This window comes from Chlorocebus sabaeus, chromosome 1 (assembly GCF_047675955.1).
Source record: "Chlorocebus sabaeus isolate Y175 chromosome 1, mChlSab1.0.hap1, whole genome shotgun sequence".
NCBI lineage: Eukaryota > Metazoa > Chordata > Mammalia > Primates > Cercopithecidae > Chlorocebus > Chlorocebus sabaeus.
Genome location: NC_132904.1, coordinates 17,539,693 through 17,567,238, shown reverse-complemented (window position 1 = coordinate 17,567,238; position 27,546 = coordinate 17,539,693). Strand labels below are relative to the sequence as shown.

The 27,546-nt window shown below is 44.2% G+C and overlaps 1 protein-coding gene across 1 annotated transcript in view; it reads right to left on the bottom strand.

Annotated features, from left to right (window-relative positions):
* Positions 1 to 1,031: 1,031 nt before the first annotated feature.
* The window catches only part of AGBL2 (AGBL carboxypeptidase 2), a 100,952-nt gene continuing 74,437 nt past the window's right edge, over positions 1,032 to 27,546 (bottom strand). The window contains 13 exon segments of the mRNA XM_037999326.2: positions 1,032 to 1,241; positions 5,117 to 5,192; positions 8,065 to 8,132; positions 9,449 to 9,496; positions 11,297 to 11,390; positions 13,585 to 13,644; positions 14,065 to 14,116; positions 14,700 to 14,757; positions 17,354 to 17,416; positions 18,231 to 18,257; positions 23,171 to 23,277; positions 26,840 to 26,975; positions 26,977 to 27,298. Of these exon segments, the coding sequence (XP_037855254.2) occupies positions 1,155 to 1,241; positions 5,117 to 5,192; positions 8,065 to 8,132; positions 9,449 to 9,496; positions 11,297 to 11,390; positions 13,585 to 13,644; positions 14,065 to 14,116; positions 14,700 to 14,757; positions 17,354 to 17,416; positions 18,231 to 18,257; positions 23,171 to 23,277; positions 26,840 to 26,975; positions 26,977 to 27,298 (1,198 nt within the window). The 3' untranslated portion in view covers positions 1,032 to 1,154.

Genomic DNA, 27,546 nt, shown 5'->3' with positions numbered 1-27,546 from the left:
TTTTTAAAAGGCCTGAGTAAATAGAAGCTTTATGCTTGAGTTGAATTTTATTTTCTCCTAAAGTGATTTTTTTTCCTCCTATAAATGTTAACATGCTTAACTGAGGGTATGGCATGTGAGGCGGTCAGTGTCCTAAGACCCATATGGACTTGGGTTGGCATTACCAGACATGGAGTTACAAATATACTTTCCAAGGCTGTCATCAGAAATGCAAAACTACTCACCTTCGGCAACAATAACAAAAAGGAAACAAAACAAAAAACTGAAGAACAAAAGATTATATACAATTAGAACTGTATGGTGTAATTTAAGCACGGGCAAATACTTGGCTCTTAAAGAAGGGGATTACTCCTGCAGGATCTACTTTTCGTATTTGACGTGAAAACAAGAACTTCCTTTGAGAAAAAAATGCCATTATACTTCCTTTCCAAATCTTGCTTATTTTCTGTAATTGTCCTTTTTCTTTGTTGTTGCTGACCCTTTATCTTATTTATTTTTTTTAGGCAGCCTGTTGAACTAGAGTAGGCTCAGAGGCTCCCTGTCGGTGACATTTTATTACTCTGCAAAAACAGACTGAAGGGGTAGATCCTCACACAGACTTTCTAGGATAATGTAGCCACGTACTGTCCTTTTCTTGAAGTATGAGAGACAAGGTCAATGAAATGTGCTTAGAAGCATAATGGGAGTCAGATTCTGGTGCGAGCTACTGACTTTTTAGGGTCTACCTAAGAAAAGGTAATTCATAACCTCCCATATAGTTTAATTTAGTGATTTTGTCAAGTTTTACAGAATTATTTCTCATTCTTCTTGGAATTCTACTCTTCATTTTACAAAGCCTTAAATTGAGACTCAAAAATCACATGACAAAGTGCCTGTAGCTTCAGGAAAATACAACTTTTTTTTCCCTTCTGGTTAAGTAAAATAAGAATTTGGAGCAAAAATATCCTAATTCAGAATAACTAAAGGGGGATTATCAGTGGTAAGTTATGTTGTGCTGGAAAAAAGAACAAAAAAGGCAGACACCAAACACCTCAATTTTCCCAAGATTAAATGATTATTAAAAAAGCGCGCCACACTGTATAGAAATCAACATTCTCTCCCATAATTCTGTGCATCTGGGACTACAGAAATGTCACTGTCCCTGCCCCACATCTTCAAATTAACATTTTCAGGTCACAACAATAAGTCTTCCCAAAGGGGACCTTCCGGAAAAACAAGCTATTTCCTCGGCTCATATTCCCCTGGAAAACAAAACAAAACACAAATAATATCTAGCGAGATGAGATCAGCCAATCCAAATCAGCAGAGAGGTCCGACTGGGAGACGTGAATAAATCTAGGACAAAACTGGGACTATCACTACAGAACAGGGATTTGTATTCTTTGAGAGGCTGAGCTACTATGAACTAACCACAATTTCTCCTTAATAAAGTCTTACTCTGGGCAGACAGAATGCCCAGGTTGGATTCTGGCTTTGCCACTTTCCAGCTGGCTTAGCAAATGAGTCATGTAGAACAGTGCCTAACATTCAGTAAGTGCTAGCTTTCATTTATTTCTTTGTTTCTCTTTTTTGAGATGGAGTCTCGCTCTGTTGCCCAAGCCGTAGTGCAGTGGTGCAATCTCGGCTCACTGCAACCTCTGCCTCCCAGGTTCAACCGATTCTCCTGCCTCGGCCTCCTGAGTAGCTGGCACAGGAACGCACCACCATGCCTGGCTAATTTTTGTATTTTTAGTGGAGGTGGGGTTTTACCATATTGGCCAGGCTGGTCTTGAACTCCTGACCTCAAGTGATCTGCCCATCTTGGCCTCCCAAAAGTGCTAGGATTACAGGTGTGATCCACTGTACCTGGCCTATTTATTTCTTAATGAAATGAAATCATGTTTCTAAGGACTACTTATAAAATCTTATAATCAAAGTAATAACCTGGACAACACAGCAAGACCCTATCTCTACAAGAAATTAAAAAATTAAAGGCCGGTGCAATGGCTTACACTGGTATTCCTAGCATTTTGAGAGACCAAGGCAGGAGGATCACTTGAGCTCAGGAATTTGAGACCAGCCTGCACAACATGGTGAAACCCCATTGCTACAAAAATACAAACAATTGGCCAGGCATGGTGGCTCACACCTGTAATCTCACCACTTTGGGAGGCCGAGGCAGGCAGATCACCTGAGGTCAGGAGTTTGAGACCAGCCTGACTAACATGGTGAAACCCTGTCTCTACTAAAAATACAAAAATTAGCCAGGCGTAGTGGTGGGCGCCTGTAATCCCAGCTACTCGGGAGGCTGAGGCAGGAGAATCGCTTGAACCTGGGAGGTGGAGGTTGCAGTGAGCCGAGATTGCGCCATTGCACTCCAGCCTGGGTGACAGAGCGAGCCTCTGTCTCAAAAAAAAAAAAAAATGAGCTGGGCTTGGTGGTGTATGCCTGTAGTCCCAGATACTTGGGATGCTGAGGTGGGAAGATCACTTGAGCCAAAGACTTCAGCCGGGAGGCAGAGGTTGCAGTGAGCCAAGATCATGCCACTGCACTCCAGCCTGGGTGACAGAGTAAGATCCTGTCTCAAAACAAAACAAAACAAAAAAATTAGGCCGGGCGCGGTGGCTCAAGCCTGTAATCCCAGCACTTAGGGAGGCCGAGACGGGCGGATCACGAGGTCAGGAGATCAAGACCATCCTGGCTAACACGGTGAAACCCCGTCTCTACTAAAAATACAAAAAACTAGCCGGGCGAGGTGGCGGGCGCCTGTAGTCCCAGCTACTCCGGAGGCTGAGGCAGGAGAATGGCGTGAACCCGGGAGGCGGAGCTTGCAGTGAGCTGAGATCCGGCCACTGCACTCCAGCCCGGGCTACAGAGCAAGACTCTGTCTCAAAAAAAAAAAAAAAAAAAAAAAAAAAAAAAAAACAAAAAAATTAACAGGACATGGTGGCAGTATGCCTGTAGTCCTAGTTACTTGGGAGGCTGAGGTAGGAGGACTGCTTTACTCCAGGAGTTTGAGGCTGCAGTGAGTCGTGAAGCCACCACTGCACACCAGCCTGGGTGACAGAGCTTGTCTCTAAAAAATAAAAAACCAAATAAGTAAATAAAAATAAAGTAATAATGTTCTGAGTGCAACTGAGTACACTCTGGAGTATAAATCTGAGCCTTCCCAAATATAAGTCATGTGACCTTGGGTTATATAATTGGCACTAAACTACTCTAAGCCCCAGTTTCTTCATATGTGAAATGGGTGATAAGAATGACACCTATCCTCACAGAGCTGTTTTGAGGATTACATGAGCTGATGTAAGAAAAGCTCTTAGCATGATATCTGGTATACAGTAAATGCCCAATCAAGATTTGCTGTTGTCATAAGCACCTACAGGAACAACTGTTTCTAGGTCAAGTGTGTTAGACACCCTAATCCATTCTCTGTCTGCTTTCTTCCTATCACGGGGGTTAGTCAGAAAAGGAAGGAAGGAAAGGCCATTTTTTCCATTTAAACAGGGACCACACTGTACAATAGAGAGTAAAACTCAGAATGAAACGCACAATGTTCATGGTAGGTCTGTTCTGAAATCATTCAAGTATTCTAGCTTGGATTCACAGAGGGGCTTTGTGGGCACACTAAGCAAGAGCAACTACAAACAACACTTAGGCCCTTTCATTCAGATTTCAAAGGCCTTTCTCTTATGTATCACTAGTGCTATAAAATAATGCAACAAAGAGCTTCTTCATACACTTTCTTCTGCAGTCCTTTAATCAGTGGACCCCCTTCAAAAACAACTTTAAACTGATGGCCATTTTAAGTGATCCCGTGCTAAATTTAGCCCACAGTCAATTCATTTGTTGTTGTTATTGTCTTTTTTTTTTTTTTTTTTTGAGATAGAGTCTCACTCTATCACCCAGACTGGAGTGCAGTGGCACGATCTCGGTTCACTGCAACCTCCACCTCCTGGTTAAAGCAATTCTCTTGCCTCACCCTCCCCAGTAGCTGGGACTACAGGCGCACACTGCCACGCCTGGCTAATTTCTTTTGTATTTTAGTAGAGATGGGGTTTCACTGTGTTGCCCAGGCTGGTCTCAAACTCCTGACCTCAAGTGATCTGCCCCCGCCTTGGCCTCCCAAAGTGCTGGGATTACAGCCATGAGCCACTGTACCTGGCCTGTAGTTTTTTGTTAAGAGATATGTCTGGCTGTGTTGCCCAGGCTGGCCTCAAACTCCAGGACTCATGTGATCCTCCTGGCTCAGCCTCCTGAGTAACTGGAACTATAGGCGTGAGCCATCATACCTAGCTGTTATTTTATTTTTCTTTTTTTGGATACAGGGTCTCACTCTGTCACCCAGGCTGAAGTGCAGTGGTGCAATCTTGGCTCACTGCAGCCTTGACCTCCTGAGCTCAGGTGATCCTCCCACCTCAGCCTCCCGGGTAGCTGGGACTACAGGTGCTATGCCTGGCTAAGTTTTTGTATTTTCTGTAGCGATGAGGTCTCATCATGTTACCTCAGCTGGTCTCCAACTCCTAGGCTCAAGCAATTTGCCCACCTACGCCTCTCGAAGTGCTAGAATTACAAGCGTGAACCACTGCACCCAGCCCATTATTTTATTTTCCAATAAAGCTTTGCCTAGATAATAAAGAACGTTTTTGTTGCAGATTATACACCTCATAGTAATAACAAACCCTAAATTGGTATCTAGGCAAAAACCATCCACTAACAAAACTCTAGAAGTAGGAGACCAGCTCTGCCAATACCACTGTGACAAATAATTGTTATGAAAAGTGAGTTTGGGGAAAAAAGTCTAAAATGAAGGCATCATTTGACCATGATAATAATCTACTCGGATCGTATTTATAAGTTGCATGCGGGCACTCAAATGGCTTCTAGGTCTCATCTAGGGATTCTTTCTTCTTCATTACTCCTGCTCATGATTTCTAAATAGCACATTTTACTATTATGCCAAAGTGAAACACAAAACACTGTGAAGTGTACATTAACTGGCAGACTAGACTGACTCACTCACTCGAGCTAGAATGAGCTACAAGAGTTAACTTGGGATTGCAGAGACAGTATTTAAGAAAACAAACAAATAAAAATAAAACAAAATAAAATGAGAGAGACAGAGAAAAAGAAATACCTCTTTTTGTAGCATGCACCAACAATCTATCCAAGACGTATATATTGGGGAGTAAGGAGGGCATCCACCAGCAAGACTAAAATAGAAAAAAACATGGAGCTCTTCATGTTAATATTAACCAAACATTCGAGACATTGATAAAGCTTGTCAAAATATTCTCCTGCATAGAAGATTCCCTGAGAGATCATTTTAGTTCAATGAAACAAATCATATTGGAGCAGGGGAAAGATCAAGCATCCAGAAGAGAATTCCTCCCCTATGTTTAGGTTTCAAATCAAATGAAACTCCAGAACATAGTATTTACATGATTAAAGATCAGGGAAAGGTGGCCGGGCACGGTGGCTCACACCTGTAATTCCAGCTCTTTGGTAGGCTGAGGCAGGTGGATCATTTGAGGTCAGGAGTTCAAGACCAGCCTGGCCAACATGGTGAAACCCGTCTCTATTAAAAATACAAAAACATGAGCCGGCATGGTGGCGCACGCCTGTAATCTTGGCTACTTGGGAGGCTAAGGCATGTGAATTGCTTGAACCCAGGAGGCGGAAGTTGCAGTGAGCCAAGATCGTGCTACTGCACTCCAGCCTGGGTGACAGAGTAAGAACCAGTCTCAGAAAAAAAAAAGGGGGGGCAGGGAAAGGGGATTTAAAAACTAACTGGTGTTCACAAAGAAACTAAACATGAAAACGGATATGAACAGTGGATATATATATGTTCCCACTCAGGTATAATCGCTTCATCTTGAAAAAACTGTAAATAATAACAATACATTTAATTCATCCTTCAAGTTTGCACTGTGCTAAAACATGGCAGTTGCTCTACATATCAGAAAACATCACAGCTTGCCAGGAGTAACAGGAAACAAACAAAACCAGAAAACAAACAATGTAAAATGTTCAAAACTCCACATAGCTATCTGATCTTATTTGAAAACAGTAACATGTTTAATGATATGTCAGGTACCACATGGGAAAAGAATTCTGAATTAAATAAAAAAGGAAAGGCCAGGTGCGGTGGCTCACGCCTATAATCCCAGCAATTTAGGACGCCGAGGTGGGCGGACCACCTGAAGTCAGGAGTTCGAGACCAGCATGGTCAACATAGTGAAACCCCATCTCTACCAGAAATACAAAAATTAGCTGGGGGTGGTGGCAAGTGCCTATAATCCCAGCTACTCAGGAGGCTGAGGCAGGAGAATTGCTTGAACCCGGGAGATGGAGAATGCAGTGAGCCAAGATTGCGCCACCACACTCCAGCCTGAGCAACAGAGCAAGACTCTACCTCAACAATAACAACAACAACAAAATACAAAAAATTATCCAGGCATGCTGGTGGACGTCTGTAATCCCAGCTACTCAGGAGGCTGAGGCAGGAGAATTGCTTGAACCTGGGAGGTGGAGGTTGCAGTGAGTCGAGATTGCACCACTGCACTACAGCCTGGGCAAGAGTGAGACTCCATCTCAAAAAAAAAAAAAAAAAAAAAAAGGCAAAATTTTGCTCAACTCAGTAGAGTCACTGGGCATCTAGAATTTGGACATCAATGGAGTCTACCACTATACCAACACCTGCCCTTCTAACCAATACAGAGAAAAGGTCATCAAGCTTTCCATAGACCAAATATCCTAATTCTGGTTCTTTAAAACTCACTTTCTCCATAAAGCCCCAGGAAAAACAGGTATGGGTTGTCATTTAATCCCTGATACACCTTTTGTCACTTTCATAGAAAAGAAGATAAAGATTTAAAAAAAAAAACATGCTGGCTGCGCATGGTGGCTCACCCCTATAATCTCAGCACCTTAAGAGGCCGAGGAAGGAGAATCACTTGAGCCTAGAAATTTAAGACCAGCCTGGGCAACAAAGTGAGACCCTGTGTCTCCACAAAAAATTATTAGCCAGGCATGGTGGCATGCACATGTACTCCCAACTACTTGGGAAGCTGAGATAGGAGGATCACTTGAGCTCAGGAGTTCGAGGCTGCAGTGAGCTAGGACTTCACCACCACACTGCAGCCCTATCTCTAAAAAAATTAAAAATAAATAAAAATAGGCCAGATGCAGTGGCTCATGCCTGTAATTCCAGCACTTTGGAAGTCCGAGATAACCTGAGGTCAGGAGTTCGGGACCAGTCTGGCCAACATAGCGAGACTCTGTCTCTACTAAAAATGCAAAAATTAGCCCAGCATGGTGGCACATGCCTGTAATCACAGCTTCTTGGGAAGCTGAGGCACAAGAACTGCTTGAATCCAGGAGGTGTATGTTGCAATGAAGCGAGACTGCACCACTGCACTACAGCCTGGGTGACAGAGTGAGATTCTGTCTCAAAAACAAACAAAAAAACCAAAAACACACAACAACAACAACAACAACAAAGCACACACACAAAAAAACCCACAAAAAAACTATAAAAATAATAGTAATTGGACTGGCATGGTGGCTTATGCCTGTAATCCCAGCACTTTGGTAGGCCGAGGCAGGTGGATCACTTGAGGTCAGGAGTTCAAGACCAGCCTGGCCAACATGGTCAAACCCTGTCTCTACCAAAAATACAAAAATATTAGCCGGGCATAGTGGCGCATGTCTGTAATCCCAGCTATTCGGGAGGCTGAGACAGGAGAATCACTTGAACCCAGGAGGTGGAGGTCACAGTGAGGCGAGATCGTGCTATTGCATTCCAGCCTGGGCAACAGAGCAAGACTCTGTCTCAAAAAAATAAATACATAAAACAAAAATAATAATAATTACTAAATAAATACAAATTGAGGCTGCTGCTTCATAGGGCATACAGAGAAAAAAATTAGGAATCTCAATTATACTTTTCCTCCCTGCTTTTTTAAAAAAATACCAATCAGAGATTGACACTGGTCTTTCATCTTTCCTAAATTTCTACAAGGCTGCTCCACCTGTCAGCATACAGTCAGCCACCTACTAGAATAAGAAATACAAAGTACTTACCCACAGTTGTTGACAGCCATAAGATTGGAGACAAGCACAAAGGGATAGGTCAACATACTCGCAAAAAACTGTAAAATGGAAACAAGGCAGCTGTTATTAGATCATTCCTAGTCTTTATTCTCCTTTCTTTTACCTTAAGGGCCTAGTGCCACTGCGGTGAGACACTCTAACACTTGTCTCGCTTTCTCAATACCCTGGAAAGACAACAGTTACAGTTTTGAGCCTGGAGATAATTCTTCCTCTTAACACACCACGGCATCCAACATTTTAATAAAAGGCTAGAAGACTTCTCTGATCCTGAGTAGCTGGGACTATAGGTGCACGCCACCATGCCTGGCTACTTTTCTTTTTTTTTCTTTTTAAGAGACAGAGTTTCGCTCTTGTTGCCCAGGCTGGAGTGCAATGGCGCAATACTGGCTCACTGCAACCTCTGCCGCCTGGGTTCAAGCAATTCTCCTGCCTTAGCCTCCCGAGTAGCTGGGATTACAGGCAGGCACCACCATGCCCAGCAAATTTTGTAGTTTTAGTAGAGACGAGATTTCTCCAAGTTGGCCAGGCTGGTGTCCAACTCCCGACCTCAGCCTCCCAAAGTGCTGGGATTACAGGAGTGAGCCACCGCGCCCGCCCCAGCTACTTTTTTTTTTTTTTTTTTAACTTTTGTAGAAATGGGGTCTTGCTCAGTTGCCCAGGCTGGTCTTGAACTCTTGGCCTCAAGTGATCCTCCTTCCTTGGCCTCCCAAAGTGCTGGGTTTACAGGCGTGAACCACCATGTCTGGCCTGAACAATATTATTTAGGAGGAAAGGCACACCCACTATGAACCTGAGCAGTACCAAACCATGCAGGATGTGAGGCAGGGGCTCTGCCTTATTCCCTCTATTTTCACATGTGAGTCTGTTGTTCCTTCGAAAACTTAGTTATTCTCTCTTTTTTCTTTGAGATGGAGTCTCGCTCTGTCGCCCAGGCTGAAGTGCAGTGGCGTGATCTCAGCTCATTGCAGCCTCCGTGTCCTAGGTTCCAGCAATTCTCCTGCCTCAGCCTCCTGAGTAGCTGGGATTATAGGCATGCACCACCACGCTTGGATAATTTTAGTATTTTCAGTAGAGACGGGGACTCACCACGTTGGCCAGGCTGGTCTCGAACTCCTGACCTCAGGTGATCCGCCCACCTCACCCTCCCAAAGTGCTAGGATCACAGGCGTGATCCACGGTGCCTGGCCAAACACTGAGTTATTCTTACCTTTGACAAATATAACAAATTTGAGGGAGATGTCCCAGTGAGACATCTGGTTATCTTAAAGCAGTGATGACACAAGCCAGATTTAAAAGGAAAACAAAACAAAACACAACTATTCCTAGAAGGTTAAAAGGATTTTAAAAAACTCACTCCTGTGACAGCTTGAGAATAACTCTTCATTTCATTCATGGTAGAAACCTAAAACAGGAAAAGAGCCTTAAATTAATTGACTACAACACTACAACACATGAATATATTCTTTTTTCCTTTCCCTTTTTTTCTTTTTTTTTAACTTTCAGACAGTGTCTTGCTCTGTCACCCAGGCTGAAGTGCAGTGACCTCCTGAAGCACACATCACCACGCCCAGCAAATTTCGAAGTAGTTTTTAAGAGATAGTGTCTTTTTTTTGAGATGGAGTCTCCCTATGTTTTCCCAGGCTGGTCTGAAACTCCTGGGCTCAAGAGCTCGTCCCACCTTGACCTCTCAAAGTGCTGAGATTATAGGCGTCAGCCACTATGCCTAGCTAAGAGATGGTGTGTCTTGCTATGTTGCCTAGGCTGGTGTCAAACTCCTGGCTTCAGGCAAACCTCCCACCTAAGCCTCCTGAGTTGCTGGAATTACAGACTGGAGCTACTGTGCCTTGCTCTCCATGTCAATATAGTCTATCTCTAAATTATCAATTTGACAGCTTGAAAATTAATTTTTTTTTTTTTGAGACAGGATCTGATCCCTCTCATTGTTGCCCAGGCTGGAGGGGCAGTGAGCTGTGATCTCACAACCTGAACCTCCTGGGCTCAAGTGATCCTCCCACTTTAGCCTCCCCAAGTGTTGGGATTATAGGCATGAGCCACCACACCTGGCTAAAATTAATTTTGAGGACAAAACCATAAAACACTGATTATTAGAATAATAAGGCAGTGGTCAAAATGATCAACCTGATTCAATATTAACAGACAAATTCATATTATACTAAAATGCCTTAGGAATGAATGTAAAAGTATTTCAAATACAAAAGAAAATGAGATTGATAACCTTTTCCCACGTCCTAGAAATATAGTCCCTGGAAAACCATATTTATAGCATATCTAAGGGACAATTCACTACTTTTGTTGTACACAGCTAGCTTTCTACCAGATGCGCTGAAGAAAATTCCTCTCTATACTCAAGAGGTTTACAACATGGATTTAGTCATATACCCTGTGACGTGTTCAATTTTTCATCATGCTATGAAGTTGCCTATATACAAGAGGCCCCACAACTGCTGAGATAGGAAAGACAACTTCTAGATAAGACTGATTCTCAAAAGGCTGAGGTTTCTAAAAAGCCAATACAGGCACCCCCTTAAGTCCAGATTAGATGAAAAGCCCCAGATATACCATAAAGATGTCCTGCTTTCCCAGGTTCTCTTAAGTATCAATAAAGAAGTGATCTCTTTAAAGCCCTGAACGAACACAGGGCTAAGTCTCTTGGGTATACTCTGTCATATCTTAGGGACTTTTAACGTGTATCGTTCTTCAGTAAACAGTATGGGTCATTTCATTAACATGTGAAAATTTGATAATTTTTAGCTAATTGTTCAGTCTGGCATGTAGCAAACTGTCATCTTACTTTGTTTATTTATTTATTTATTTTTTGGAAATGGAGTCTCCCTCTGTCACCCAGCTGGAATGCAGTGGCACAATCTTGGCTCACTGCAACCTCCACCTCCTGGGTTCAAGCGATTCTCTTGCCTCAGCCTCCCAAGTAGCTGGGACTACAGGTACGTACCACCATGTGGGCCCAGCCAATTTTTTCTGTATTTTTAGTAGAGACGAGGTTTCACCATGTTGGCCAGGCCGGTCTGGAACTCCTGATCTCAGGTAATCCGCCCGCGTCGGCCTCCCGAAGTGCTGGGATTACAGGCGTGAACCACCGCGCCCGGCCCATCTTACTTTAAAAGCTAAACTAGCTGCCAGATTAAAGCCAAGGCCAGCACATCTCATGAAGGTTACAACCTACCCCACTGTCCAGTGCATAGGTATTGACGAGGTAGGCCAGTGAGTTACACAGCCACAAAGAAAGGATGTCACCTAGAAGGCGAGGAACAAGACCCCTACATGAAGAAACAATAAAAATAAGAACCAAAAATTGTGATCAGTAAAAAGACAGGCTCTTCAGTACAAATGCTTCTCAAATAATTAGAGGTCACAAAACATTCTAGGGAAGTGAAAAAGACATCAAACACCAGAATCCAGCCCTCATACCTAGTTCATTCTCGTTAACAAGCTGTACTTGAAGCTGATCTCCAGTGACTTTTGTTCCTACGTTTAAAATGCAGGTCGGCTATACCCTCAGTGGCTCACCTTACTATTCATAACTGTAAGCAGGGAGGCAAAACATTTGCAAGGTGCTTTGCAGAAGAGACTTAAATATTGTTTTGCTTTGACTAGCTTAAAAAAATGATTTTGCTAAGCTATCTGATATTCAAATTTGGCAGACAAAAGATGAGAAAAATTACAAAGCAAGAATGGTTCCAAGTACAGATACAGATGACAGGCATCAAAAACCACCTTTCTAGAGTCTAGGTGACCTAGGTGAGGCAGCATGGAATAGTGGGAAGCGCATTTCCGCATGGATTGAAGACCAGCTTCAAATGCCAGCTCCAGCACTCATCAGCGATGTGACAGGCAGCAGATGAAACTCTCAGAGCATCAATGTTTTTTAATCTCTAAAGTGATACTAACTATAGCTGTCCTGCCTATCTCACAGGGTATTTATGATATTCAAAATCCATATGTGGAGATACTCTGAAAATTTTTTTAAAAAAAAACCACCATTTAGGTAATGATGCAAAATTTTTCTTCATAGAAGAATGAGGGTAGGCCGGGCGCGGTGGCTCAAGCCTGTAATCCCAGCACTTTGGGAGGCCGAGACGGGCGGATCATGAGGTCAGGAGATCGAGACCATCCTGGCTAAAACAGTGAAACCCCGTCTCTACTAAAAAATACAAAAAACTAGCCGGGCGAGGTGGCGGGCGCCTGTAGTCCCAGCTGCTCGGGAGGCTGAGGCAGGAGAATGGCGCAAACCCGGGAGGCGGAGCTTGCAGTGAGCCGAGATCCGGCCACTGCACTCCAGCCTGGGTGACAGCGAGAGACTCCGTCTCAAAAAAAAAAAAAAAAAAAAAAAAAAAAAAAAAAAGAAGAATGAGGGTAGTAGTCTAAGTTCTTCCAAAGTAAATTCAAGTCTTGCAAAAACTTATCTTTTAGTGAGTTAAGGAAAATACAAGTTAAGATGATTTCCCCATTTTTCAACATTTAATTTTTTCATTTTATTATCTATATAGAATTGGGAGTTTACTATAAGGGTAGAAACTTGGAATTAAGTCCTTTGTTAAAAAAAGAAATTCCTTATTTAATTTTATTTTTAATTTTATTTTTATTTTTAATTTTATTTTTATATTTTATTTTATTTTTATTTTTTGAGATGGAATCTCACTCTGTTGCCTGGGCTGGAGTACAGTGGCACAATCTCAGCTCACTGCAACTTCTACCTCCCGGGTTCAAGCAATTATCCTGCCTCAGCCTCAGTAGCTGGGATTATAGGTGCACACCACCACACCCAGAGACGGGGTTTTACCATGTTGGCCAGGTTGGTCTTGAACTCCTGACCTCAGGTGATCCAACCGCCCTGGACTCTTAAAGTGCTCGGATTACAGGCGTGAGCCACTATGCCTGGCCTCAAATGTTTTAAGTATCTAGAAGCAAAGGTTTGGGATCTTTACAAGAGAATTCTAGTCATATGGGGCCTAAATATGCCTTTCTGCAGAGAAAAAAAGAAAAAAAATAAGGGGCCTAACTAGAATGTGAGGTAAGCCCAGGGAGTACATTTTCCCCAAGGATTAAACAAAGATTCACTATCCTTATTTTCTTTCTTTTTTTTTTTTTTTTTTTTTTTTTTGAGATGGAGTCTCGCTCTGTCGCCCAGGCTGGAGTGCAGTGGCGTGATCTCGGCTCACTGCAAGCTCCGCTTTGTGGGTTCACGCCATTCTCTGCCTCAGCCTCCAGACTAGCTGGGACTACAGGTGCCCGCCACCACGCCCGGCTAATGTTTTTGTATTTTTAGTAGAAACAGGGTTTCACTGTGTTAGCCAGGATGGTCTTGATCTCCTGACCTCGTGATCCACCCGCCTCGGCCTCCCAAAGTGCTGGGATTACAGGCATGAGCCACCGCACCCAGCCCACTGTCCTTATTTTCAGGAAATGTTTCCCACTCATGCAAAAATTACATACTAATCAATATTTACTCACGCGAAAAATCCTAGAATGCCCTCTTCCCGATAGATGGTTACTATGGAATCACAAAGTCCACTACGTACACAAGAAGAAAAGGTAAAATATATTAAGATTATTTTGGAGTTACAAACAAAATAATTTCAATTATCACACTGGACAAGGTCAAATCTACAAACTCCTTCCCTCACACTTTTCTAGCACGCTCTCACTCTGCAAAGATAGCTAAATTTGGAGATAGGAGTGAAGATATTAACTACCTAGGTGTATAGTCATATGGAGTCAGGGGCTCTGAAACTTACTCTGAAATCCTAGGTAGGCTACTAAACCTGCCTGGGCGTATTTTCTCCTATTTTATTGTTTTTTGTGCAGATCAAATGACATTGGATACAAATTTGTTCTACAAACTGTAAGGTATCATAAAAATATAAAGTAGTATTATCCTAGTACTTTGGCTTCAAAAGATCTCCTTGAGTATGTGAAAACAAAAACACTTACCAGTACTTGGATTCTCTGCCAATGAACTGTACCATAGATCTCAGAGTGATCACTGTGGAACATAGAGAAAAGATGTTTACAACTATGTTAAGGCCAGGTGCAGTGGCTCACGCCTGTAATCCCAGCACTTTGGGAGGCCGAGGCAGGCGGATCACCTGAGGTCAGGAGTTCAAGACCAGCCTGACCAATATGATGAAATCCCACCACTACTAAAAATACAAAAATTATCCAGGCGTGGTGGCATGCGCCTGTAATCCCAGCTCCTCAGGAGGCTGAGACAGGAGTATTGCTTGAACCCGAAAGGCTGAGGTTTCAGTGAGCTGAGATTGCACCATCGCACTCTAGCCTGGGCAACAAGAGCAAAACTCTTGTCTCAAAACAAACAAACAAACAAAAAAACAACAACAAAAAACTATGTTAAGATAGATTTTGATCGCCCTGGAAAAAAAAGATTTTCCACCTAAAGACATTTTGCTATCTGGATAAATTTGATAAAAATTTGATAAAAATTCAAAACAAGCAAGCAAACAAAAACATGCAGGCAAGGCATTTTAGTCAACTCCCACGTCAACCTATCTAAGTGGTCAGGAGAGATCAGTTATAAAAGAAAGGTCAGTTGTCAACTGCAAACATACCATGGAAGGGATGTGTGATGAGGGTAGCAGCAGAACGAGCGATCATCTCTCGAGTTGTCTAGAAACAATCAATACACACTTCTGAAATCTAAAAAAATGACACTCAAATGCCTGTGAGAAGGAATGTGGGTGGATATCGTGGTATAGGATAAGAAAGTGAATGACACAGCCCTCCTGTTCTGGCTGGAGTCAAGAAGAGTTTGAATGGGATGAGAAAGATCTCATTCACTGTCATTTTATCATACTTCTCACTCATGGATTTCAATGTTTGATTATAGTTACTTCTCAAAATTTCTCTGCAAAGCAGGCTTCTGTTGTTTTCTCAATTTCACAAGTATGAGAAAAAATAAAGAAACAGGAAAGGTCACCAACAAACAGTCATTAAGCTGAAAAAAAATATGAGGCCTTTGTTGAGATTATTAAGTTGCTTTCTTATTGGTAAGTGATTTTGGAGAGTTCAATATCATTCTAGACAAATGGCAGGCTCCATTTAGTCTCTACCCATATTTTTGGGTGAAGAGAACAACTTAGTTTTGTGACTACAACCCAGTAATTGTGCAGTATCTTAGAGCTGCTGTGTTCTTCCTAATTGATCTTTCTACTCTAGGACTCTATAAGGAAGTAATAAAGAAAATTAAATTATAATCTTTGCATTTAGGTTCTGGGATTGTGAATGTAGCAGGTCTACCATTGGCTTTTGCTTTTTTTTTTTTGAGACGGAGTCTCGCTCTGTTGCCCAGGCTGGAGTGCAGTGGTGCGAACTCAGCTCACTGCAAGCTCTGCCTCCCAGGTTCATACTATTCTCCTGCCTCAGCCTCTCGAGGAGCTGGGACTACAGGCACCCGCCATCACGCCTGGCTAATTTTCTTTTTTTTTGTATTTTTTAGTAGAGACAGGGTTTCATCATGTTAGCCAGGATGGTGTCCATCTCCTGACCTCATGATCCGCCCACCTCAGCCTCCCAAAGTGCTGGGATTACAGGTGTGAGCCACCGCGCCCAGCTGGCGTTTGCATTTAAACAGTATCTTTATAGTCACTGAGTTTTCTTTTTTCTTTTTTTTTTTGAGATGGAGTCTTGCTCTGCTGCCCAGGCTGGAGTACAGTGCCGCGATCTCAGCTCACGGTAACCTCCACCTCCCAGGTTCAAGCGATTCTCCTGCATCAGCTTCCTGAGTAGCTGGGATTACAGGCACCCACCACCATGCCTGGCTAATTTTTTTTGTATTTTTAGTAGAGACGGGGTTTCGTCATGTTGGCCGGGCTGGCTAGTCAGGATGGTCTAGATCTCCTGACCTCATGATCCGCCTGCCTTGGCCTCCTAAAGTTCTGGGATTACAGGTGTGAGCCACCACACCCGGCCCAGTCACTGAGTTTTAAGACAGCCTTCACCCCTTCCCCAATGGCATAAGATCCTATGGGATAGGATGGGCAAACTAAGAAAAATACTAATTGCAAAGTAATACATTTATCCCTGCTTTTAAGCAAACTAATTTCATGAAAATTTACAGAAAATAGAGCTAATTTATCTGGTTTTCAGACCTTTAGTAATGTTTGTTTTGGAATACATATATATATATATATTTTGAGATGGAGTCTCACTCTCATTGCCCTGGCTGGAGTGCAATGGCGCGATCTTGGCACACCACGACCTCTGCCTCCCAGGTTCAAGCGATTCTCCTGCCTCAGTCTCCTGAGTAGTTGGGATTACAGACATGCGCCACCTTGCCCAGCTAATTTTTGTATTTTTAGTAGAGACGGGGTTTCTCCATGTTGGTCAGGTTGGTCTCGAACTCCCGACCTCAGGTGATCCGCCTGCCTTGGCCTCTCAAAGTGCTGGGATTACAGGCGTGAGTCACCGCGCCCGACCCTTGGAATATATATTTTAGACGGCTGCATTTCCTGGATAATTGTGACTTCATTAATGACAATTAAGACAATGTGAAGACTTAAGAAATAAGAGAATAGTTCTGAAAGCCAGGCACAGAAAAACCTATAGCAGAAGATGGGGGTGGGAAATGGGTGATGAGGAACATTTCAGAGTCAGAAAAATGTCAAAAGAGCATTTCTGCATAGATACTATCCAACATACAAAGGGCCTGGCCGCTATTTTAATACTTTTTTCTAATGACAGGGTCTTGCTCTGTCACACAGGCTAGAGAGTGGTGGCACAATCATAGCTCACTGCAGCCTCAACTTCCTGGGCTCACATAATCCTCTCACCACAGCCTCTCGAGTACCTGGGACTACAGATATGTGCCACCACACACCTAGTTAATTTTTCTATTTTTTGCAGAGACGAGGTCTCACTATGTTGCATAAGTTGGTCTCTAACTCCTGGGGTCAAGTGATCTTCCTGCCTTGGCCTCCCAAAGTGCTGGGATTACAGGTGTGAGCCACCACACCTGGCCTATTTTAACACTTTTATTCCTGAGGTTTTCAACACTATTAGAAGACTTTCAGTATTTTAAAGATGGAATGTGTGGGCAAAATGTGTTTTCTTGAAATACATCTATTCTGAACACCCAAATTAATTTGAAGGTTTAATTACATTTGGGAACAGACACTGAACACACAGGCCTGATGATTCTGATTCCATAGCTGCAACACCACAGTTTGATCTGGGCAAACAGCACAGGATGTAATTCATCTCTTACCTCCTTGATAACGCGGTCAAAGGAAGATGAGACTTCTTTCTGTACATTTCCAGGTCCTAACTCCTGGAAATCAAAATCAAAGAAAATAGAGATCTTGATGGTTTCTTTTTTTTTTTTTTGAGACGGAGTCTCACTCTGTCACCCAGGCTGGAGTGCAGTTGCATGATCTCGGCTCACTGCAAAGCTCCACCTCTGGTTACAAGTGCTTCTCCCGCCTCAGCCTCCCAAGTAGCTGGGATTACAGGTGCTCACCACCACACCCTGCTAATTTTTGTATTTTTAGTAGAGAGGGAGTTTCACCATGTTAGCCAGGATGGTCTCGATCTCCTAACCTTGTGATCCCTGCCTGCCTCAGCCTCCCAAAGTGCTGGGATTACAGGCGTGAGCCACCCTGCCCGGCCGATCTTGATGGTTTTCATTTCTTTTGAGATAGGGTCTTACTCTGTCACTCAGGCTGAGTGCAGTGATATGATCATGGATCACTGTAGTCTTGACCTCCTGTGCTCAAGTGATGCTCCCACCTCAACCTCCCAAGTAGCTGAGACTACAGAGGTGTGTGCCACCAGGCCCCACTATCTTTGATTTTCTGTAGAGAAAGGGTCTTACTATGTTGCCCAGGCTGGTCTCAAACTCTTAGATGCAAGTGATCCTCTCACCTTGGCCTCCAAAACTGCTGGGATTACAGGCATGAGCCACCATGCCCAGCCATCCTGATGGTTTCAAACAGAACTGTCCAAACTGGTGGCCACCCCATAGGACAACACTCACTGAGATGAATAGGAGACTGACTACTTGGCTTTTCCCCAAAAGAGGCCCCAAAAGCAATAATAACTTGCAAGGGAAAGGCCCTCATGCTTAGAAATCAGCTCCAACATACCTCACCCTTGTCACTCTCCTGGTAATGCTATAGAAAAAAAGAAAAAGGATGATTAGGATTATTACAGTGTCATGTGAGAGAAGACATAAAATGAAAACTCTACTGACAGAAAGTAAATTAGCTGAAGTTTTTTTGAAGTTTTTGTTGTTGTTGTTTTTTTTTTTTAAGCTGCAAGTCTTTAGTTAACTTCTACTCCCCATTAATCAACTGGAAATATGGATCTCCAAGATAAACTTGTTGCTAAGTTTAACATATTGGTCAGTTGGAAGAAAAGCAAATGGTCATGAAAACTCTTCTTTCAAAAAAGAAAAAGGGAAGTGGCTTATGCCTGTAATCCCAGCACTTTAGGAGGCTGAGGTGGGCAGATAACCTGAGGTCACGAGTTCAAGACTAGCCTGGCCAACATGGTGAAACCCCGTCTCTACTAAAAATACAAAAATCAGCAGAGCATTGGGGTGCACGCCTGTAATCCCAGCTATCAGGGAGGGTGGCGCAAGAGAATCACTTGAACCCAGGAGGCAGAGGTTGCAGGGAGCCAAGATCACATCACTGCACTCCAGCCCGGGTGACAAAGCAAGAGTCCATCTCAAAAAAAAAAAAAAAAAAAAGAAAAGGGAAGGCCGGGTACAGCGGCTCATGCCTGTAATCTCAGCACTTTGGGAGGCTGAGGCAGGTGGATCACTTGAGGTTAGGAATTCGAGACCAGCCTGGCCTACATGGCGAAACTTCATCTCTACTAAAAATACAAAAATTAGCTGGGCTTGGTGGCGGGCGCCTGTATTCCCAGTTACTTGGGAAGCTGAGACAGAAGAATTGCTTGAACCCAGGAGGTAAAGACTGCAGTGAGTTGAGATCATACTACTGCACTCCAGCCTGGGCAACAGACCAAGACTCCGTCTCGGAAAAAAAGAAAAGGGGCTGGGCATGATGCCTCACGCCTGTAATCCCAGCACTTTGCGTGGCTGAGGCAGGCGGATCACCTGAGGTCAGAAGTTTGAGAACAGCTGGCTGATGTGGCGAAACCCCATCTCTACTAAAAATACAAAAATTAGCCAGGCTTGGTGGCGGGCGCCTGTAATCCCAGTTACTTGGGAAGTTGAGACAAGAGAGAGAACTGCTTGAACCTGGGAGGTAAAGACTGCAGTGAGCTGAGATCACACCACTACACTCCAGCCTGGGCAAAAGAGCAAGACTCCATCTCAGAAAAAAAGAAAAGGGGCCAGGCGTGGTGCCTCACACCTGTAATCCCAGCACTTTGCATGGCTGAGGCAGGTGGATCACCTGAGGTCAGGAGTTTGAGAACAGCCTGGCTGACGTGGCGAAACCCCATCTCTACTAAAAATACAAAAATTAGCCAGGTGTGGTGGCGGGTGCCTGTAACCCCAGTTCTGTGGAAGGCTGAGGCAGGAGAATTGCTTGAACCCAGGAGGTGGAGGCTGCAGTGAGCCGAGACCATGCCATTGCACTCCAGCCTGGGCAACAAGAGTGAAACTCTGTCTCAAAAAAAACAAAAAACAAAAAACAAAACAAAACAAAAAGGGAACATGCTCAGTGGCTCACGCCTGTAATCCCAACACTTTGGAAGGCCGAAGAGGGAGGACTGCTTGAGCCCAGGAATTCAAGACCAGACTGGGCAACACAGTGAGACTTTGTCTCTAAAAAAAATAATAATAAATTTAAAGCAATAATTACAAAATAAGAACAACAAAAAAGAAAATTCAAGAACTTTCAGATTTTTTTTTTTTTAGATGGAGTTTCACTCTTGTTGCCCAGGTGGAGTGCTATGGTGCGATCTCGGCTCACTGCTGGAGTGCAATGGTTAGATCTCAGCTCACTGCAACCTCCATCTCCCAGGTTCAAGCAATTCTCCTGCCTCAGCCTCCTGAGTAGCTGGGATTACAGGCACCCACCACCACGCCTGGCTAATTTGTGTATTTGTAGTAGAGACAGTGTTTCACCATGTTGGCTAGGCTGGTCTCGAACTGCTGACCTCAGCTGATCCACCAACCTCGACCTCCCAAAGTGCTGGGATTACAGGCATGAGCCACTGCGCCCGGCCAAGAACTTTCAGTTTTAACAGAAAATAAGTTAGTAAAAACAAAGTCCAGGGTTCCCACTTTTCTTATGGAAAAGGCAGGACCAATACCAAATTAGGGCAAGACTCTTTTCTTCCCTGCATAAAAGGACAGAGAATTGGTGTTAAGTCGGAAGAGCTGAAATCGCCTCACTTTTTCCTTTGTATCTGACAGTTTCTAAAATGAGAGGTTTTTTTTTTTTTTATCTTCTAGAGAAGAGATCATGAATACTGCCAGAGCCCAGAGAAAAATTCCTGCAAGAGGAATTTTTTGTGCCGTATTTTGGAAACAGAATGTGAGCTAGGTGAAAATAAAATTATCAATTGAGAGCTCCTTCTTGTGTAACCATGAGTTTTATTGTTTTCTTATTTTTTAATGTCAGTTTTATTATTTTCTAGCCATATCAGGTTTTAAAAAGACAATATTTTCTCTTGTAAAAAGAATTGTGTTTTAAAAAATCACAGGCAAGATGACAAATGTGAAGATAAAGCAAAGTAATGTATTTTGGCCAGAATCCAGGTCCTTGGCTAGAATTAATTCTAATAGCTTCAGGTCTCTAAAAACTTTCACTTGTTTCTATACTTTGTTTTTTACTCCATTGACACAATTATCTAACCTGGCTTCTATATTTCCTGAATTTCATTTTAATACTTGCTCAGATATACAAAATCATTTCTTGTAAAGGTTAATAATTTTCTCAGCCCTGCATACATCCTTCTTCTTGACTGTACAAGCAGCTTTGGATGCTAAGTGTAGTACCAACCCTATAATATTTCACTGGACTACATTTGGAATATATTCAGGGTACCTGGTTACCTCAAGTTTGTCTTATTTTCCAGTTACATAAAGTAACTTAGTCTCAAGCAGTACTTTCTCTTTTTCTCTAAGTCTATACATAAACCTCTTTGGCTAGATGACAACTGCCTTTCCATACGTAAATTTCATGAAAGTAACAGCAACAATTTCACTGAGTCCAGAGTGTGGCTGGAAAAGAAAGACCAGTAATCAATCCACCAAAGACATGGGCCCACTAGGACTCCAACACTCTGACCCACGAGCCACCTGAAATGATGCTTCCAGATTCAGTCCACAGGTGTGACAACAGTAAGTATGTTAAGAATAACAGGCTGGACGTGGTGGCTCGTGCCTGTAATATTAGCACTTTGGGAGGCAGACATAGAAAGTCTCAGGCAAGGCTGGGTGCAATGGCTCATGCCTATAATCCCAGCACTTTGGGAGGTCGAGGTGGGCAGATAATGAGGTCAAGAGATCGAGACCAGCCTGGCCAACATGGTGAAACTCCGTCTCTATTAAAAATACAAAAATTAGCTGGGTGCAGTGGTGGACACCTGTAGTCCCAGCTATTCAGAGGCTGAGGCAGGACAATCGCTTGAATCCGGGAGGCGGAGGCTGCAGTGAGCCGAGATTGCACCACTGCATTCCAGCCTGGTAGCAGAGCAAGACAGTCTCAAAAAAAAAAAAAAAAAAAAGGCCAGCTTGATCAACATAGCAGCCCCTGACTCCATTAAAAAAACAGGAACAAAAAAGAATAGCAAGATGACTGAAGGGTTAGTCAGCTTCCATGTGAGGTACTGGCTGAAACCTCTTTAACTCACACTTCTTTAATTCAAATCGATGAAGTTTGAAGAAATATTTGTCAAATCCAAGCCAATCAGGTCATGAAATTGTTTTAACAAAATCATGATTTGCTCATCAGGTGTTAAACCATTAGAACTGGCCAGGTGTGGTGGCTCATGCCTGTAATCCCAGCACTTTGGGAGGCCGAGGCGGGTGGGTCATAAGGTCAGGAGATCGAGATCATCCTGGCTAACACGGTGAAACCCCGTCTCTACCAAAAATACAAAAAATTAGCCAGGCATGGTGGCGGGCGCCTGTAGTCCCAGCTACTTGGGAGACTGAGGCAGGAGAATGGCATGAACCTGGGAGGCGGAATTTGCAGTGATCGGAGATGGCGCCACTGCACTCCAGCCTGGGTGACAGAGCAAGACTACGTCTCAAAAAACAAAAACAGAAACAAAACAAAAAACAAACCAAAAAAACTTCATTTTAAAGGAATTCCCGTTGCTTCCCAGGAAAGAAGATATATACATATATATATTTTTTTGAGACGGAGTTTCGCTCTTGTTGCCCAGGTTGGAGTGCAGCGGTGCGATCTCTGCTCACTACCATCTCCGCTTCCCGGGTTCAAGCGATTCTCCTGCCTCAGCCTCCCAAGTAGCTGGGATTACAGGCACACGCCATCACGCCTGGCTAATTTTGTATTTTTAGTGGAGACGGGGTTTCTCCATGTTGGTCAGGTTGGTCTTGAACTCTTTTTTTTTTTTTGAGATGGAGTCTCGCTCTGTCACCCAGGCTGGAGTGCAGTGGCCAGATCTCAGCTCACTGCAAGCTCCGCCTTCCAGGTTCACACCATTCTCCTGCCTCAGCCTCCCGAGTAGCTGGGACTACAGGCGCCTGCCACCTTGCCCGGCTAGTTTTTTGTATTTTTTAGTAGAGACAGGGTTTCACCGTGTTAGCCAGGATGGTCTCGATCTCCTGACCTCGTGATCCGCCCGTCTCGGCCTCCCAAAGTGCTGGGATTACAGGCTTGAGCCACCGCGCCCGGCCAAGGTCTTGAACTCTTGACCTCAGGTGATCCGCCTTCCTCGGCCTCCCAAAGTCTGGGATTCCAGGCGTGAGCCACCGCGCCCGGCCGAAAGAAGATATTTTAAGACAATGTTTTTCAAGAGGAAGAAAGGACAGGGTTATAAATGTATCTTTTAAATTGCTCTTGATATTTAGAATAAACTGTTGCATAATAGGTAAGCAAAATCTATGGGAAGATTGATTTAATTTTCCTCTTACCTGTAAAACTTTACCATGGACCACAGTTCCAAGGACTCCCGAACACAGTCTTGGAGTTAAGCCTGTGAATAACCCACGCCTCCCATCGATACTGGCAATGTGCTGAGCTAGGAACACAAATCAGAGATGTAGTCAAGTTTCTGGTCAAGAGAAACGGATATACTACAATTTGAAAGAAACAAGCTTTCTATATATTTTCTTTCAGTAACAACTCCTGCCTATCACAGTCCTCAATGTCATCCAAACCCAAACAAATCAAAGACGCTTACCATAACTAAAGAGACCAGGAAGCTGACACACTTGCCGCCCAAAAATATTTCGTCCTATTGTTGGAGGAAGAGGCTCATAACCCACCTTTAAAAACAATGGAATATATCAATATTAAAGCAGTATTTCCAGAAATGTCTTGCTTGCAAGGTCTTGAATAAAGAACAAAATTTGGGTTATTTTTAAACACAAGTAAAAACACAGCATATGTTTTCCACGGCAATGATGAAGCATCATTCTTGTACGTTTTTCTTCTGTTGGTAATACTGAGTTCAGTAAACTCCAAGTTTCGTTTTGGTTCAAATTCTATGACGTATACCATGTAGCTGAAATAGGCTAATATCAAACTGAAAAAGAAGGGAACTTTTGTGTTAGGAAAGCTACAGTTTACTAAGGGGGCTCAAAAATACCTTCTAAATAAAATTTAAGGCATATTTTATATTTGAACAAAATGAGAAGACGTCCATCATGCCAGCATCAGCTGCATACTTGGCAACCTAGACAAAACACTCAAAAGGCAAATGCAGATATAGCTGGATAATTCACTTAGGAAAGAATTACAAGCTAACTTCATGTTAGAAGAACAGGCCGTCGGTCAGGCGCAGTGGCTCATGCCTGTAATCCCAGCACTTTGGGAGGCCAAAGGGTCGGATCACCTGAGGTCAGGAGTTCGAGACCAGCCTGGTCAACATGGTGAAATCCTGTCTCTACTAAAAATAAAAAATCAGCCGGGCGTAGTGGCGGGCACCTGTAATCTCAGCTACTTGGGAGGCTGAGGCACGAGAATCACTCGAAGCCGGGAGGCATAGGTTGCAGTAAGCTGAGATTGTGCCACTACACTCCAGCCCAGGCCGACAACAGCGAGACTCTGTCTCAAAAACAATCAAACAAACAAAAAAAAGGCTGTCATTAACAGCTAATGAAGGCCATTTTATATAGTTAATGATTACCACGGTCTTTGTACCATATACTCAGGATTTTTAACACTACAGATACTCGAGAGAATGAATGCTGTAGGACATAGTTTTGATTATTGTTGTGACTCTTAATCTGTCCTGTTAAGTAACTCCTGGGCTGGCGTGGTGGCTCACGCATGTAATCCGAGCACTTTGGGAGGCCAAGGTGGGCGGATCACCCGAGGTCAGAAGTTCAAGACCAGCCTGGTCAACACGGTGAAACCCCGTCTCTACTAAAAATACAAAACTTAGCCAGGTGTGGTGGTGGGCGCCTGTAATCCCAGCTACTCAGGAGGCTAAGGCCGGAGAGTCACTTGAACCTGGGAGGCGGAGGTTGCAGTGAGCTGAGATTGTGCCATTGCATGCCAGTCTAGGTGACAAGAGCAAAACTCTGTATCAAAAATAAATAAATAAATAAATAATTCCTGTCTGAGTTCCCTGAATAGTGCTACCAAGTAACCATTTTTATTTTTATTTAGTTATTTATTTTTTGGAGGCAGAATTTTGCTCTTGTCACCCAGGCTGCAGTGCAGTGGCGTGATCTAGGTCACCACCTCCTAGGTTCAAGCGATTATCATACCTCAGCCTCCTGAGTAGCTGGGATTACAGGCACCCACCACCACACCCAGTTAAGTTTTGTATTTTCAGTAGAGAGGGAGTTGTGCTTTGTTGGCCAGGCTAGTCTTGAACTCCTGACCTTAGGTGAACCGCCTGTTTCAGGCTCCCAAAGTGTTGGGATTTATAGGCGTGAGCCACCGTGCCCGGCCCAAGTAACTATTTTTAAAACTGAGCATTTGGGAATTTCACCAAAACTCCTGGGCTACTTGGCAACACAAAGATGTTGTGAAATCAGAATTAAGGGTATTCAAAGTTTTTGGGGCAAGAGCTCTGAACATCACTAGAAAACCCCATCTCCCAGAGAAGTACTGAGTAGTGGGTTCTTTTTTTTGTTTCTCTGAGGCTGAGTCTTGCTCTGTCGCCCACGCCGGAGTACAATGGTGCGATCTTGGCTCACTGCAACCTCCACCTCCCGGGTTCAAGTGATTCTCCTGCCTCAGCTTCCCGAGTAGCTGGAATTACATGCACGCACCACCGCACCTGGATATATTTTATATTTTTAGTAGAGACAGGGTTTCACCATGTCGGTTAGGCTGGTCTGGAACATTGACCTCGTGATCCGCCTGCCTCGGCCTCCCAAAGTGCTGGGATTACAGACATGAGCCAACGCGCCCGGGCCCAAGGGTTCTTACTAGATATACTGCAACATGCTGTCATCTCAAATGCTATCTAGCCCCAAATGTGCCCATTCTGTTTTAGATGTTACAGTACATTCTAATCAGTCTTTGTTCTAGGTGCAAATCATTTATTTGCAATAGCGTTTAACGAACGGAATCTGAATTCAGACGGGTCTACTCAGCAAGAAATAATCTGGATTCCCAACAACTCAAGAATAAGAAACGTGGCCCTCTCTAGTGTCTTGCCTAATTTTTACAGAAAAGTAGACGGCAAGACAGGGTTCTAAAAACTGTTCCATTCCTAGGCACAGTGCATGAGGCAATTATGTTAACTCTCAGTAAAGGCATACAAAAAAGAAGGACCTGCCCGTTACAGGGATATTCAGGAAAGGAACTGGAAACACTAAGTCTATCACTTACTTGGCCTACCTGCATGTGAATATAAAATACCATGTAATAACTATTTGACAGTAGATTAGAAGCTAACTCCCATGTTTAAACTCGCTAAAACTCCGCTTCACTAATTTCCAGCTCTGACCAATGTGATTTTCATTGTCAGGAGCCACATGGGCTGCTGCTGGAAAGCGCTCAATGCATCCTTCCGAAATCTGACAGAGCAACCCCTTCATTAACACTTCTGAATGAGCTCCTTGTGTTTCTCTGGCTATCTGGTGCGAAAACCTCGGAACAGAAAAGCAGCAGTAACAGTAGCATAAAAAGAAAAAAAAAAAAAGGAATAAAAAATAAAATGTTGGTTCCCACCTAACTTCACATTTGTCTTCAACTGAGTATTTCGTGTCTTGCGTCTGAGATTTTGGGGGGAGGAGCGGTGAATGTGAATTTCGGAGGGGCGAGAGGGAGGGTTTGGAAGCCCTTGGTGGCGACCGGCCAGGATCCACCTCAGAGAAGAAGAACCAAAGTTCAGAGGATCCGCCGGGCAGGGCAGGGCAGGGCAGGGTGGCGGTTGGCTAAGGGAGGAGTGGGCCTCAACGCTGGGCAGCGGGGCGAGGGCTCGGAGAGGCCCCCAAGAGGGGGGGGAAAGGGCAGCGGGACCGAGGAAGCTGTCCCTGCGGGGAGGGAAAGGGCAGCGGAGGAGCAGCAGCATCTCGGGAGAATGAAGGGCCCGCAAGGCTGAGCCGATCCTCAGGCGCCCTGAGCAGCAGCGACCGAACGGGGCGCCAGGAGGGGTAGGGAGCGGCGACGCCTCATACCTGGATGAGCACTTTCACGTACATAAGCGGCTGGGACAGGATGGTGAGACCGGAGCCCAGGAGCACCTGACTGGCCGCGTCCGCCATGATGGCACCCGCGGACGGACAGACAGACTGAGCCACCAAGCGACCCGGTGAGCCGGTCCTGGGTCACGTGCCAGGGCCGCCGGTTTCACTGGCCCGCCCGCGGCGCGCGCGCACGCACGCACCAGCGCGCGCCTCTCCTCCCAGTCCCCGCCCCCCCTCCCGCCCGGAGAAACGGCAGGCGCCCGCGAGGGGGCGCGGGGGTCGGGGCGGGGCTTACGGTACAGAGGCGCATGCGTTCTGCCGGGGGCTCGTCCTCTGGGAATGACGGTTTCTCTCGCACATGCGCGTCCAGGCCGCAAGTGTCCGGAAACAGAAGAAAGGGAGTGGCAGAGGAGGGAGTGTGACCCTGACGGCAAAGGCAAGGTCAGAGGACTGAAAAGAAATGGAAAAGGATTCTTTGTTATGCTTCACCTCTGCACTTGCCTTTTGAGCATCATCAACATAGGGTTCAAAAGATATTCAGCATCAGAGCCGTTAACAGTCTAGTGGCTGACAAACTCTTAGCAAATAATCCGCTAGCGAGTGGCTCTTCATTCATTTGTTCGTTTAATTAATGTTATCTTCTCAGAAAAACCTTATCTGACCATTCTAAAATTACCTCCCCCTTTTCTTTTTCTTTT